The 17,034-nt window shown below is 40.4% G+C and overlaps 1 protein-coding gene across 1 annotated transcript in view; it reads left to right on the forward strand.

The window, feature by feature from the left end:
- Window positions 1–17,034, forward strand: part of rasa2 (RAS p21 protein activator 2) — a 132,354-nt gene that overhangs the window by 65,909 nt on the left and 49,411 nt on the right. The window contains exon 6 of the mRNA XM_067995075.1: window positions 13,019–13,102. Within this exon, the coding sequence (XP_067851176.1) occupies window positions 13,019–13,102 (84 nt within the window). The remainder of the gene's footprint in view (window positions 1–13,018; window positions 13,103–17,034) is intronic.

Genomic DNA, 17,034 nt, shown 5'->3' on the forward strand with positions numbered 1-17,034 from the left:
TTTTTTTATGGGCAGTTAGATTTTTTTTTAAGTGTTCCTGATCATTTGTGAAAAGTACACTTTTCATTTTGCTAAATTTGCCTGCTACATTTCATGAGAACTTTGCCAGTTGCTGCATTTGAGGACAGATGACATTTGCTTACAGGAAGTCGCTTATCATTTGCTGAGCGATGGCGAATATCTTGTGGCTGAAGCATACAGCTATGATAATGACATTTTTTGTCAATCTTGTTAATTTTGCTTAGGTCACTTTTTAAAAAATGGGATCTGCCCTGGTGGCTAGTAGGAATCTGTTTGTGATGTCACTTTAAATGGGCAGTATAACAAAATACTACTTTTTGAAGCAAAGGTTTAAATTCAAATTAATCGATAATGATGTTTTTATTGGAAATTTTTGGTGCAAATTAAGTTTGTGTTTTCAGAAGGTGGATTTGCACTTATTTTTAGAACAATACAACTTGAGTATAGTATCCATCATTATGTAACTGGTTTTTAAACTGTAGGCTACAGCCTCATTCGTTAGCAGCTTTCAGTTGATTTACACACTGGTAAACTCTGGCTTCATTCCAGGCTTTACAGTTGTCAATCACTTGATCACCATGTCAACTGCCCTTGTGCCTTAGAATCATAGAAGTTTACAACATGGAAACAGGCCCTTCGGCCCAACATGTCCATGTCGCCCAGTTTATACCACTAAGCTAGTCCCAATTGCCTGCACTTGGCCCATATCCCTCTATACCCATCTTACCCAAAGAATCATAGAATCATAGAAGTTACAACATGGAAACAGGCCCTTCGGCCCAACATGTCCATGTCGCCCAGTTTATACCACTAAGCTAGTCCCAATTGCCTGCACTTGGCCCATATCCCTCTATACCCATCTTACCCATGTAACTGTCCAAATGCTTTTTAAAAGACAAAATTGTACCCACCTCTACTACTGCCTCTGGCAGCTCGTTCCAGACACTCACCACCCTTTGAGTGAAAAAATTACCCCTCTGGACCCTTTTGTATCTCTCCCCTCTCACCTTAAATCTATGTCCCCTCGTTATAGACTCCCCTACCTTTGGGAAAAGATTTTGACTATCTACCTTATCTATGCCCCTCATTATTTTATAGACTTGTATAAGATCACCCCTCAACCTCCTACTCTCCAGGGAAAAAAGTCCCAGTCTATCCAACCTCTCCCTATAAGTCAAACCATCAAGTCCCGGCAGCATCCTAGTAAATCTTTTCTGCACTCTTTCTAGTTTAATAATATCCTTTCTATAATAGGGTGACCAGAACTGTACACAGTATTCCAAGTGTGGCCTAACTAATGTCTTGTACAACTTCAACAAGACATCCCAACTCCTGCATTCAATGTTCTGACCAATGAAACCAAGCAAGCTGAATGCCTTCTTCACCACCCTATCCACCTGTGACTCCACTTTCAAGGAGCTATGATCCTGTACTCCTAGATCTCTTTGTTCTATAACTCTCCCCAACGCCCTACCATTAACGGAGTAGGTCCTGGCCCGATTCGATCTACCAAAATGCATCACCTCACATTTATCTAAATTAAACTCCATCTGCCATTCATCGGCCCACTGGCCCAATTTATCAAGATCCCGTTGCAATCCTAGATAACCTTCTTCACTGTCCACAATGCCACCAATCTTGGTGTCATCTGCAAACTTACTAACCATGCCTCCTAAATTCTCATCCAAATCATTAATATAAATAACAAATAACAGCGGACCCAGCACCGATCCCTGAGGCACACCGCTGGTCACAGGCCTCCAATTTGAAAAACAACCCTCTACAACCACCCTCTGTCTTCTGTCGTCAAGCCAATGTTGTATCCAATTGGCTACCTCACCTTGGATCCCGTGAGATTTAACCTTATGTAACAACCTACCATGCGGTACCTTGTCAAAGGCTTTGCTAAAGTCCATGTAGACCACGTCTACTGCACAGCCCTCATCTATCTTCTTGGTTACCCCTTCAAAAAACTCAATCAAATTCGTGAGACATGATTTTGCTCTCACAAAACCATGCTGACTGTTCCTAATCAGTCCCTGCCTCTCCAAATGCCCGTAGATCCTGTCTCTCAGAATACCCTCTAACAACTTACCCACTACAGATGTCAGGCTCACCGGTCTGTAGTTCCCAGGCTTTTCCCTGCCGCCCTTCTTAAACAAAGGCACAACATTTGCTACCCTCCAATCTTCAGGCACCTCACCTGTAGCGGTGGATGATTCAAATATCTCTGCTAGGGGACCCGCAATTTCCTCCCTAACCTCCCATAACGTCCTGGGATACATTTCATCAGGTCCTGGAGATTTATCTACCTTGATGCGCGTTAAGACTTCCAGCACCTCCCTCTCTGTAATATGTACACTCCTCAAGACATCACTATTTATTTCCCCAAGTTCCCTAACATCCATGCCTTTCTCAACCGTAAATACCGATGCGAAATATTCATTCAGGATCTCACCCATCTCTTGTGGTTCCGCACATAGATGACCTTGTTGATCCTTAAGAGGCCCTACTTTCTCCCTAGTTACTCTTTTGCCCTTTATATATTTGTAGAAGCTCTTTGGATTTACCTTTGCCTTATCTGCCAAAGCAATCTCATGTCCCCTTTTTGCCCTCCTGATTTCTCTCTTAACTATACTCCGGCAATCTCTATACTCTTCAAGGGATCCACTTGATCCCAGCTGCCTATGCATGTCATATGCCTCCTTCTTCTTTCTGACTAGGGCCTCAATCTCCCGAGTCATCCAAGGTTCCCTACTTCTACCAGCCTTGCCCTTTACTTTATGAGGAATGTGCTTACCCTGAACCCTGGTTAACACATTTTTGAAGGACTCCCACTTACCAGACGTCCCTTTGCCTGCCAACAGACTCTCCCAATCAACTTCTGTGACATAAGGTGAAAGTGATAACCAGAAAGTTGCATTCTTGCTGTATGGTTTTTAGTATTTTAAGTGCACTTTAACACCATTTTAACTTTGTACACAACCCTGTATAGAAAACACAGAACAGGCCTCCTGCTCCCAAACATTATCAAATGATCAGTATGATTATGTGGGACATTGGATGGAATCAGAATCAGTTGTGATTCACACCATGGTCAAAGAATGGCAACTTCAGTGAAGTACCACAGGGCTGTTGGCATCCATTGAACAATGCTGCAGCAAGCATTGATGCTTTCATAAGATGGAGGAAAACTAATATAGGTGCCTCAGTGCTTCAGAGTAGCAACAGCATTGTAGAAGGTACCATCTGCAACTGTTCTGTCCACTTACATATTTTGTGCAACTCATGTACTTTCTGAGCTTTGTGCCATTCTACTGTTCCCTCCTAGTTTGGTGCTATCTGCAAATTTGTTTTTGAGTTTCTGAATCCAAGTTAATGACCTAAATTAGTAGCTGTCGTGATCTCAACAGCAATCCCTGGGGCAAGATCTTCACCTTCTGATACCATGTTGCCTACTATTAATTACCAGGTCATTATTTTGTAGAAAATTCTTAAGTTTACTCCTGATAATTGATTTTATTATTTTACATGGGACGGAAGTAAGAGTAATGAGTCTGAAGATGTATGTCTTTTTTTGCCCTAATGGAATACGGACATCATGTGAGCCTGCTGCTACATTTCACCCTATTCCTGTGGCCATTTTAACCACTACCAAGTGCAATGCTTCATGCAGTACCAGTTGCTCTCCTAAAATGACGTAGCTATGATCACAGACATAGGGATAATTAGGTAGAGTGATGCCCATTTGCTTATTCACAGTTGCTGGCAGACTGTAGACCGTGAAATTGGCACTATAATAAAGGAGAAATATAATATCAAATCTAGGTCGTAAATGAGGGTGGTGCTATATTGTAGAGGTATAATGACTACCGGCTGAATTTAAAAAGCTGATAAATCATGGCTTAACAAATCTGGCTTGTGTTGTGACAAATCAAATCATGGGTATTTTTTTTTTCATTCATTGTAACTTGGCCCTTCATTTATTAAAATGGTATTTAAAGATGTGATGTGTTTTTTTGTTACTTTTCATTCAAGTAGTGTTTGTGGTTGTTAGGGGATATGATGCAGTGCGTTGCTTTTGCACAGCAGGAATTTGTGCCCCATTTCTGACCACAGTGGTTTTCGTTTCACATCACAATGCAGTCTGAACAAACGTAGATGGGAGGGAGCAAGAAGTGGGCTTCATTGGTATTTTTCTCTCTTAATAACGCATTTTGTTACGTACACAAAATATTTTTCATGATCCTTGAGGAAAGTGGTAAAAGCTATTAAGTTGTTCACAAATTTCATTGACAGAATCAACCGGAGCTGGTTACCGCAGTAACGCATGCAATACTGTAATATCCTTCCGATCTAATCTTATGATCTGTTTCCTTTCTGAAGTCAAGTTGCATCAGTTATGTTTGCATAACAGTACGTTTATCTACGTTAAGTGTCATCTGCCAGACCTGGGCCTATTTCCCCACATCGCATCTAGATCCGATGGTAGTTGTTTTTTTGCATTGAAGATTCTAACACTCCTACAAATCTTTGTCAACCATGAACTTGGGGACAGATATTTTAATTGAGATTTCGCTTTTAAAGATGTTGCCATACTGTGCCCAGGGATTCTGAACATAGTTTTGAGTTATATGATACTGATCTGTCGGGTCGAGGCTACACACTTCCCACAAGCAGGAAGAGTTATGCTAGACTGTTCTTGCACACCTCTTCCTGGCATTTTAGAAGGCCTAGGAAGTTATTAGGCTGCTGACTTGAAAAGAATGGAAATACCCAGCAAAAAAAGCTGCTGTGTCCTACAGTGGTTCATTTTCAATAATATTTCAGTAGCTACTCAATCTTTGGTATTTGTGTAGCAAAGATAATTCCTGCTTCAATTATGTTTTATCTTTCACCAATTGTTTTCTCTTCCTGCTTTTGAAGATGTCCTTGCAGGGGTACAGTTCCATTGACACCAAGTGCTCTGTGCTGCTTTGCCAATGTGAGCCTTGAATGCTAGCAGGCTGATTTTTTTTTTCAGTCTCATCTTAAATATTTAACTTCTAAGACATGGCATTGTTTATTCTATCAATGGTACTAATAATATCAAGACTTGAAATAAATTACAGTGAATGTTAAGTGCCAAAAAGCTTACTGAAATTGTTTACTGTTTAAATGTATCTGCAACTGAAAGTTCCTGCAGGTTGTAAACTAGAATTATATATTTTTTAACTTTTGTAAAGTGAGTTTTCAACTGGATTGAAGTGACTAATTGTTGTGTAGTAATATTGGTCTACTTCTGTTCCTTTCAGCCCCTCAAGCCTGTTTGACCATTCAATCAGATCGTGACTGATCTGTACCTTAATTCCAACTTCCTGCCTTGGTTCCGTAACCCTTAATACCTTTGCCTAACAGCAATCCATCAATCTCAGTTTTGAAATTTTCAATTGACCTAGCCTCAACAGTTTTTTGGGGAGAGAATTCCAGATTTCTACTACCCTTTGTGTGAAGAAATGCTTCCTGACATCACCCCGAACGGCCTTGCTGTAATTATGAAGTTCGGCCCCTTGTTCTGGACCCCCCCCACCAGAGGAAATAGTTTCTCTCTATTTACCCTATCAAATCCTTCAATCATCTTAAACATCTCAATTAAATTACCTCTTAATCGTCTATACTCAGGGGAATGCAAGTCTAGTCTATGCAACCTGTCCTCATAATTTAACCCTTTTAGCCCCGGTATCATTCTGGTGAATCTGCACTGTGCCCCCAATAAGACCAATACATCCTTCCTGAGCTGCGATGCCCAGAACTGAATACAGTACTCCAGATGCGGTCTAACCAGAGTTTTATACAACTGTAGCAAAACTTTCACCCCTTTGTATTCCAGCCCCCTTGAGATAAAGGTTAACATTCCATTAGCTTTTTAAATTACTAAGGCCCCAGTACAGATCCCTGGGGAACACCACTAGTCATATCTTGCCAATTGGAGTACATACTCATTATCCCATCTCTGTCTCTTACCTCTTAACCAATTCCCTATCTGTGTCAATGGGTTGCCTTCAACTCCATGCACTTTCATTTTTGCTAATCGTCTCCTATGTGGAACAGTGTTGTCCAGTACGTCAGACACTAGCCACATATGGCTAATTGGGAATCCAGAAGTGGCTAATTAAATTTACTAATCAGAAATGCAAAAAAAATGAGTAATGGACACAATTGTTGGGCATTTGATCTCAATACTAATTTGCATGGTATATCCCAGTGTACTTCAACCTTTCTGTGCATTTTTTGGTAAAATGGTAAAACGAATTAGAGCATGCAAGTGTTTTTTGATCATTGTGAGTGCTTTACTTCCTTGGTTACTGAATGGTGGTAAATATACACGTGAAGTGCCATTTATCTTTATTGTGCGCTGTTGCTGTAGCCACACCTGTGGCTCGTCAGTGATTTTTATTGGGCAACACTGGTATACAATTCTTGCTCCAAGCAATGTTCTAGACAGAGTTTGATCCAGTCAGGCAGGAGAAAAGGGCTAGGCTCATGCAAAATTTAACTTTAGGAGTAACTACTTCACCCACAGAATTAACGGTTACAGTAGACTGCCACCTAGTGCAGTGAATGTTGAAATCTTCAGAAAGAAAAAATAAATTCCTGATTGAACAGAGTGAAGGATTATGGGATTAATGTGAAGGCAGAAGGTGGATGAAACGGTTTTGAGTGGATCTGACATGGACCTAAACAATGGGGTGAGCTTGCTGGAGGGAGATAACCAGGTAATTTTCATGCCCCTGCAGGTGGCTGTTAACAGCAGCACTGAGATCTGGAGCAAAACTCCTGCTCATCCTGTCATTTTGGAGAATGGTTTTGGCTCAGTTTTAAAAGAAAATGTACAGAGAGGGACATAATAAATTGATGCCAAATACTGAAGCAATAAATTGTGAGTGTTCATCTTGTAACTCAGAGCAAAATAGGACATAAGCTTTCTGCAGAATCGGTGAATAAGAACATCAGAAATAGGAGCAGGGTAGGCCCTCGAGTCTGCTCCGCCATTCAATAGGATCATGGCTGATCTTCGACCTCAACTCCACATTCCTGCCCAATCCCCATATCCCATGATAGTCTTTGGTTCAAATTTAATAAATTATTGAATATATATCAAATTAATACTGTAGTGACTGGTTCTTGCTTTACGGGGGTCTGTAAGTGAGAGTTGGACTTTTTAGCTACGGCCAAGAATATTGATTGTGGTGCTTCATTTGTTTTCTTTTAATCTACTGAATGTGAAATACAGATTAACAAAGAACACACTTATATAGTGCATTTCAAATTAAATCCAATAGGTTGGGCTGGCAAGTTGCAGATAACTTGTGTAAAGGGGGTGACTGTATCAATGTTGGAGGATTAGGACGTGAGAAAACTAGAATATAACAGGTATTTGCAAGCATCGGTTTTGTGGAGGTGAGCTTGGCTATAATTGGGGAATTTTTTCCCCTCACCAACTGCTAGTGTTGAGTGTTACTCAGTTAACAAGTTGATGAGATTGCACTGTAATTTTTCAAGACTTGTATGGCTTACCTTACTTTATTTTCCCCTTAAATGCAACTTTGATTATACTGAATGAATGAATGGTTTTATCTTGATGAGGGTGGAGCAGGAAAAGGTTTAGAGTGTGGTTCTAGCATCTACCTGCAATGTAAGATAGTGATGAGCCAGACCATGTTGGCTGTGCACGATCAGAAGTTGTATAGTAAATTTTTTTTAAAACTATGTTCTGCTGGCAGCCAACGTTAATCAATCCAGCAAATTTACTCTAGGGTTGCTGTCAGCTGTGAGGGACTGAGTTTGGAGCTGGAGCATTAGTACAGGGTCTCATGTAATATGAAAGCAGTCTTATTGAGCAATCTCAGCGTGGCGAGGTTTCCTTTTTAATTGTCAAGAAATTACTTATTAAAGAGTAAATGTGGAACTTTATTATTCTGCTAACCTTCCTGCAGGTGAAATGAATATTCATTTTCAACATAATAAAGCTTAGGTGACAGTTTGTCATGTGTGTTCCTTGTAAGCAACTGCAATATTTTAAGAAACTTGAAAATGAAAGGGCAGCTGACTTTTTTAGTGGGCACCCTAGAAGTGCTGTTAATTTTTTTTTAAATGATTGGTTAATACTTCAGTTGTGAATTTAATTTTGTTCCATTGTTTTAGCATCAACAAAGCTGGTTTAGCGTGCGATTTTTGTTTTTGTCAAGAGGCTGTAGTGAGAATCCCGTATCAGTTCCAAAAAATTGTTAAACCCAGGTTAGTTCTGTAAAGCAGAAAGCAAAAGAGACAGATTTCATGTAGCAAAGGACATGGTCTGCAGTCATTAAACTATTTAGAGGAGAACGTGGTGTTTGAAAAGCCCAAGTTGTAACAGAATACTAAAGACCTAGATTTTGTACCTTTTTAAAGGCAACGCACCACACTGATGGTTTAGTTTCCTGTGGGTTGTACTTATCGGAAGCAACTGCTCCATCAGCCTTACTGGCTTTAGATGAGCTGGGACATTAAGGTTTGGTATAGTATCTGAGGTATTTTGAGCTAAGATAATGCATCAGAATTGTTGAAAATTATTTAACCTCCCTCCTTCCTCACAGCTTCATTGTTTTTCTTCCCCAGTATGACTACAGTTACTTTAGATTTGCAGAAATAAGAAAAAAAAAAGCACAGCAATGCCGAGTTTCAAATTATGAAGGGTCTGTAGCAGCCCAAACATATGTTCTGCTCAAGAAGTCGAATGTCTGTTGCTTCTTGCAGATTTTTCTAGCAAACATTTCTAGCGTTGATTCTAGACAGAGAGAGTTGCCCAAACATGTTGCGTTGAGTACTGTTCCAGTTGATGCAATGCAAAGCATTCAAGATGGGTGAGTAGGCAGAAAATATATTCAGTTCATAGCCGAGTGGCACCAGGTTAGGTACAAGGAAGTAATGTTACTTGATATGATGTAAATATGGAGGAAGTCAGTGGGTACAGAAGATGTATGATAGCACATTAAGTGTCAGATGCAGCAATACAAGAAAAAATGGTAAAGACTTGACATAGAGAGACAGGACTGAATATTTTGCAGGTGGTTTCCATCAGCGGAACTTGAAAACTAATTGTTATTCATTTAAGCCAAATGTGTTATGAGAAGTGTTGTGGCATTCATAAGCATTTTACTAGCCAGGAGGTATAAAAACATAATGTTCAGGGTAAAAAGTAATAACAAATAGCATAAAATTCAAGCAGGGTTATGATGGGGTTGTTAAGCTGCAATACCTTTTTTACTAATGCGATGTAATAAAGCACCTTAGGAAGTTTTTCTGTATTAAAGGTGCTATATAAATGCAAGTTGTTGTTGCTTTCAAAAATGCTGTCATCACCCCCCGCCCACCTCTGCCCTCCTGCCAAAAAAACCCCCTAGATTCCTTGTAAACTGCAGCCCTATCTCCAACCTCCCTTTCCTCTCCAAGTCCTTGAACGCGTTGTCGCCTCCCAAATCGGTACCCATATTTCCGGCAACCCCTCCAATCAGGTTTTTGTCCCTACCACAGTACTGCAACAGCTCTAATCAAAGTCACAAATGGACATCCTCTGTGACTATGGTGCACTATCCCTCGTCCTTCTCAACCTCACTGCAACCTTTGACATGGTCGACCAGGCCATCCTCCTCCATTGTCCAGCTGAGTGGGACTGCCCTCGCTTCGTTATACTCTTACCTATCAAATTGTAGCCGGAGAGTCTCTTGCAATGGCTTCTCTTCCCACCCCTGCACTGTTACCTCTGCAGTCCCTCAAGGATCTCCCTTTGGCCTCCTCCTATTCCTGATTGACATGCTGCCTCTTAGCGATATCATCAGAAGACATGACATCATGCTCCACATGCATGCTGATGACACCCAGCTCTACCTCACTACCATCTCTCTTGACACCTTCACTGTCTCCATGTTATCAACCTGCTTGTCCAACATCGAGTCCTAGATGAGTTGCAATTTCCTCCAATTAAACTTTGGGAAGACCGAAGCTATTGCCTTTGGTCCCCTGCCAAAAACACCGTTCCTTCACCACTGATTTCACCCCCCTCCGTGTCCATTCTCAGGCTGACCCAGACTGTTAGCAACCTATTTGACCCCTAGTTGTGCTTCCAACCCCATATGCACTCTCTCACAAAAACTGCCTATTTCCTCCTCCATAACGTTGCCCATCTCCGCCCCTGCTTCAGCACATCTGCTACTGAAACCATCATCCATGCCTTTGTCACCTCCAGACTCAACTGTTCCAATGCTCTCTTAACCAACGTACCATCCTCCACCCTCTCTAAACTTGAGCTCATCCAGAACTCTGCTGCCTGTATCCTAACCCATATCAAGCTCCACCCACTCATCACTCTTGTGCTCCCCGACCTACTTTGGCTCTCCGTTCACTAACGCCCCAAATTTAAAATGATCACCCTCATGTTCAAATACCTCCATTGCCTCACACCTCACCATTTCTGAGAACTTGGCTTTCCTCCAATTCTGGCCTCTTACGCACCCCCACTACCTTTGTCTCACCATTGGCAGTTGTGCTTTCAGCCACCTAGGTCAAATGCTCTGGAATTTCTTCCCTAAATCTCTCCACCTCTTCCTTTAAGACTCTCCTTTAAAACCTGCCTCTTTGACCAAGCTTTTGTCACCCCTCCTAATATGGCTCAGTGTCCATCTTTTCATAGAATCATAGAAAGTTATGCACAGAAGGAGGCTATTCGGCCCATTGTGTCCCTGCCTGCCGAAAGAGCTATCCAGCTTAATCCCACTTTCCAGCACTTGGTCCGTAGCCTTGTATGTTAAGGCACTTCAAGTGCAGATCCAAGTACTTTTTAAATGAGTTGAGGATTTCTGCCTCTACCACCCTTTCAGGCAGTGAGTTCCAGACCCCCACCACCCTCTGGGTGAAAAAATTTCTCCTCAGCTCCCCTCTAATCCTTCTACCAATTACTTTAAATCTATGACCCTTGGTCACTGACTCCTCTGCTAAGAGAAGTCGGTCTCCCTATCCACTGTATCTAGTCCCATCATAATTTTATATACCTCAATTAAATCTCCCCATAGCCTCCTTTGTTACAAAGAAAACAACTCTAACCTATCCAATCTTTTCTCATAGCTAAAATTCTCCAGCCCTGGCAACATCCTCATAAATCTCCTCTGTACCCTCTCTCGTGCAATCACATCTTTCCTGTAATGTGGTGACCAGAACTGTACGCAGTACTCTAGCTGTGGCCTAACCAATGTTTGATACAGTTCTAGCATAACCTCCCTGCTCTTGTATTCTGTGTCTCGGCTAATAAAGGAAAGTATCCCGTATGCCTTTTTAACCACCTTATCTACCTGTCCTGCTACCTTCGTGCCTGAGCCAAGTAATGGAGTTAATTGGGTATCTGGTGTTTCATAGAGTGGCTTTACTCATAAAGAATGGTATAATAACTATCATTGCGTGGGAGTGACAGTAAAAAGAGCGATGATGCAATTTGAGAAGAATAAAATAGATCAAGGACAACAGAGAAGGAGTGAAAATCCAAACAATTTTCAAGAGATAAGGGAAAGATGGAGGGGCAGCTGCAAATCACATTTCACAGTTCGCATGAACTGAGCAGCAACTTGGAACTGGGTGAACATTTGAGATTTAGTGATAATTGTATAGTTAGATTGAAATAGCAGTTAAGGCTAGAGCAGAAACATGCAATGCTGATGTGCTGGTCTTTTGGAACTCTCCTCTTAGCTCTTCTAATAGAATTGAAGTACTAATGGACCTAAAAATTTGAAAGTAAAGTAGAAACTTTATTCTTGCAGAACTTGGGAAGGTAAGTAAATCTCAATGACCCAAAAGCCAGTTAAAGATAGGAGTATTGGAAATGGCAACAGGGCAGTAAAAAGGCAGATTGTTTACACCAGCAAGTAGGATCTAAAGAATGTTTCAAAACGATGCATCAAGTAGGCAAGATATTAAAGGGCAAATAGCGCTTAATCCAGATGGGTTATACTCTAGAAGCCTCATTTGCATGAGTGGGGCATAGGAAGACTTCACTTAATATTTTTTTAACAGCAGCTTTATAGAAACAAAGGCTGTGCCAGAACAACTGAAGTTATAGTCTAGTGTCCATATGTTAAAGAAAATAGTGCATTTTTACCAGACACTGGTAGGGCTCAACTGAAGAGCTTTGAGAGGGTGGTTAGTGTTTTTTCAGCCGCAGTTGGTCATCCCAATTCATTTGGAATTCTGAGAAACTAAATATTCAATATCCACCAATGGATATTCAATGTAGGTATGACGTACTTGAGAGTTTCAAGAGATATTTGACAAGTTTCCACATCTGACACGTTTAAGAAGAATTCGAGCTCTTGAGTTAATGTCAAAGATGGTGGTTAACAGACAAGACTCTGCCTGGGAGCTGGGAGAGGAAGAAAAGAGATCTGGACAACTACAGTGAGTGACTAAGGAATTACGTGGATTTTAGCATTGCTATTAATGTACAGTAGTGGTTGTAACTGTATAAGAAATAAGCAGTAAATGTGTGCGCAATGGATGGCAAAGGTAGAAAGGAAATATCGTTTGGCTCTAATTTTTGGCTCCATCAAAAGTATCAGGCCAATTGGGAAATAGGTTGGCAGAGTTGAATTTGCTAGAGAAAGGGTGTTCAAACTGTGGGGGAGGAGGTTAGTATAATGTAACTGCAAACCTGTTATGGCACTTAAACTGTGAGCACTGGAACAGAGCAGACGAGTTTTTTTTTTTTAATTCCCCAAGTCTGAAGTGAGCCTGATGGAGTGGGAATCTTCCACTCTCCAGTTTCCTTAGTAGTGTGCATATGATCTGCTCCCCCTAATACTGTGTCAATTAACTAACTTCTTTATATAAAAAAAAGCTTGAACATCTGGTTGTGAAAAGATCTAAAAGTTAGAACAAGTAAATATAGCTATTATAAACATTTTATTATAATGCTTTTCTTTTCTTTAACTTGCAGGATAATTGAATGCCAAGGACTTCCTCTAGTAAGTGGACAGAGTGGTGATCCCTATGCCTCTGTCTCTCTGGTTGGTCCTTCTAGGTACAGTAATGATTCTAAAATTATATTTTAAAATTATAATTTGTGTTGTGCTTAAACTTGGAGTAACACAACTGCATTTGCAAATTTGTGCTTCATAGAAATTAACAACTGTAATAGATTCAATACTACCAACAATTCTAAAATTACTGTGTGTTTGAAGTCTCAAGTGTTTTCCCCCATTTCACCAGTCTAGTCAGACTGTCATTAGCAACATTAGATATTTGGAATAATTAGCTGATTCCTGGTCAAAATGACCAATGCATAATCCCTTCATTTCCTTCACGGCACAGATATGAATGTTGGGTTAAGTGAAGTGCTTTCACATTCAGTAATTGAAGTAAAGCAAACTGAAAAGTTATGGTGGAGAAGGGGGCTTAAAAGGAAGAGAAGTAGTTCAGCTGCAGTCCAAAAGGTGTTTTTTTGTGTTGGAACGTTTTGCACTGTGCTGTGATAAGATTTGGATTCTTGCCTAATGTTTTCCCATACATTGAACTTGTAATTCAGGCTGGTCTACGTGGAAGAGGTCTCAAAGAGAAAAAGAGTCACTCTCAGTTGTGCATCTCCTAATGGCTGATTTAACACTGCTATAGGTTTAGGAACAGGTTGCCTGTCCAGTCGTCTTGGTGCACTGTGTGCTTGTGGATGCCGAAGAAATCAGGAGAATGTAATTTATAAAACTCTGATGTGGGAAAAGAGAACATTCACACTGATGCATTAGTTGATATGTGTGATGGATCAGAAAAATCCATCGCATTTCAAATCTCGAGAACCTCTGAGATATAAAATACCAGGGATTAGTTCAAATACTGAATAACCTTTGATACTGTACATACCACTGACTGGCCTATGGAGTTGTTGCTAAATCTATTGATAATGCAGGTATATTGTGCTAGTACACTTGAACCCAATACATGTATCAGTAGATTAATGGCAACCAGAAAGTGCCCTATTCAGACTTAAATATGGGTATGTATTACTTGAGATATGGGGAATTGTGTTGCTGAAAGAATAAAAGACTTCTCGATTGGCGGGTGGTGTCATTTTGGCCAAAGCCTTTTCCTTGTTATCCTCTTCCACATATGTCAGACTGATGATAATCCAAATGTGAATTGCTTTCCAATATTGCTTGATGAGTACGGTTTGTTATAGACTGTCTGAGGTCTTATGACAGAGTGAAATGTGATCTTGGAGGAAAGGATGGCATTGCTTGATACTTTACACATGCGAGGCTTCAGAATCTATCTCCTGTACAAAATACAAGAGGAGCAAATACTTTAGGGCGCACAGAATGAAAAACAGAACAACATTCTTGAAAAGCACCAACCTAATTGTGTGCCAGTTCAGTGTACAAGGTTGAGGATAAGAATTTGGGATCATTTGATATCTGCACATAATTCCCGCACCCCCTCCCACTTTCCCTGCCAGGCTGCACTCTGAAACTATAATGCTGGTGGTGCAGATTTGGCCTCAGTGCCATCATCTATAGCGCATGTCACTGCATGAACAGTAGTTAGATTTTTATATCAGGCTAGTCTTCCTTTAAGTTTCATCTGATACTTATTGAATACCTCCCTTCTTGTGTCATCATGAGTCTTGGCTGATAACACAATAGTCAATGTAGTTCTGTCGAAAGCCTTGGTACTTTTTAAAAGTACTGTGTGCAGTATTGGACTGCATGCTGTTGGAAGGATATTAAGGCATTAAAGAGGGCTCAATGCAGATTCACTAGATGTATGAAGAAATACAAAGAAAGACTTGAAAAATTATCTTTTTTCATTAGAATAATGAAATTATGAGACAACATGATCGTGTTTAAAAATTATGAAAGGCTGGGACAGGGTAGATAGAAGCAGACTGTTTCTAGTAGTTGGGTCAAGAAGAGGGGCCATAGATACATGATTAAATGAAAGAGATCTAGAACTAAGGACAAGAGAAAGTTCTGAGGATGTGGAATTCACTTCCAGTATTAGTGGTTGAGGCAGAATCTACGTCAACATTCATGATTTGATTGGATAGGTGGATGAAGGCAATGGGGTTGAAGGGATATGGGAACAGGGTGGGTAAATATGATCAGAACTATTACTATATGTAGAGAGTAAATGCTGACAAGGACTGGTTAGGCAGAATGCCCTGTTTGAGTTACATAGAATTACCTGGAATGTACAGCACAGAAACAGGCCATTCGGCCCAACAGATCCCTGCCGGTGTTTATGGTCCACATGAGCCTCCTCCCTCCCTACTTCATCTAACCCTACCAGCATATCCTTCTATTCCTTTCCCCCCTCATATTTATCTAGCTTCCCCTTAAATGCAACTATGCTACTACTTTGTTCCACATTCCAACTGCTATCTGGGTGAAGAAGTTCCTCCTGAATTCCTTATTGGATTTATTAGTGGCTATCTTATATTTATGGCCCCTAGTTCTGGCCTCCCCTGCAAGTGGAAACATCTTGTCTATGTCTACCCTATCAAACCCTTTCATAATCTTGAAGACCTCTATCAGGTCACCCCTCAGTCTTTTGTTTCTAGAGAAAAGAGCCCCAGCTTGCTCAATCTTTCCTGAGAGGTATAACCTCTCATTTTATGGTGTCATCCTAGTAAATCTTTATTGCATCTTCTCCAGTGCCTCTATATCCTTTTTATAATATGGAGACCAGAACTGTTCACTACTCCAAGTGTGGTCTAACCAAGGTTCCGTACAAGTTCAACATAGCCTCTCTGCTTTTCAATTCTATCCCTCTAGAAATGAACCGCAGTGCTTGCTTTGCTTTTTTTATGGCCTTATCAACCTGCGTCGCTACTTTTAGTGATTTGAACATCTGTACCCCCGGATCCCTCTTCTCCTCTACCCCATTTAGACTCTTATTTTCCAAGGAGTATGTGGCCCCCTTGTTCTTCCTACCAAAATGTAATACCTCACACTTACCTATATTGAAATTCATTTGCCAATCACATGCCCATTCTTCAAGTTTATTAATGTCCTCCTGTATTTTGTCACCGTCCTACTTGGTATTAACTATAACCCCCAATTTGGTGTCGTCTGCAAATTTTGAAATTGTACTTCTGATTCCTGAGTCCAAATTGTTTATATAAATAGTGAACAACAGAGGTCCCTGCACTGATCCTTGTGAAACACCACTTCCCACCTTTTGCCAGTCTGAGTAACTCCCTTTAACTCCCTGCTCTCTGTTTTGTAGCCAGCTTGCTATCCATTCTGGCTACTTGTTCCCTGACTCCACATGCTCTGACTTTAGTCATGAGTCTACTATGCGGTACCTTATCGAAGGCCTTTTTAAAATCCAAATATATTACATTTACTGCATTACCCTATTTGTTACTATTTCAAAGAATTCATTAAGGATTGTCAAGCATGACCTTCCCTTTTGAAATCAGTGATGACTACTCTTCTTTATATTTTCGGTTTCTAGATGTTTTCCTATTACATCTTAGGGTAAGGAATCTATTACCTTTCCTGCCACTGACATTAAGCCTCTATAGTTCTCTGGACTAGTTCTATCTCCCTTTTTAAATATAGGAATCACATTAGCTGTCTGCCAGTCCTCTGGTACTATTCCCTTTTCTAATTAATTTTAAGCTATATGTAGTGGTGCCTCTGCTATCTCTTCCCTAACTTCTTTTAATATGTGCAGATGCAATCCATCCGGACCAGGGGTTTTATGCTCTCTAAGTTTGATTAGTTTCTCAATTATTTCCCCCCTTTCTATTTTAAATGTCTTTTATATCTTTTTTGATCTCTTCTTCTAATGTCATGCCCACCATGTTAGTCTCCCTGGTAAATACTGAAGCAAAGTAATTATTTAATATTTCTGTCATTACCTTTGAGTTTATCGTGTGTATCCCTTAGTGGCCCTATCCCTATTATCTTGATTTTTCTTTTGTGTCTGTAGAATACTTTACTATTTTTTATATTC

Source organism: Heptranchias perlo, chromosome 13, assembly GCF_035084215.1.
Source record: "Heptranchias perlo isolate sHepPer1 chromosome 13, sHepPer1.hap1, whole genome shotgun sequence".
NCBI lineage: Eukaryota > Metazoa > Chordata > Chondrichthyes > Hexanchiformes > Hexanchidae > Heptranchias > Heptranchias perlo.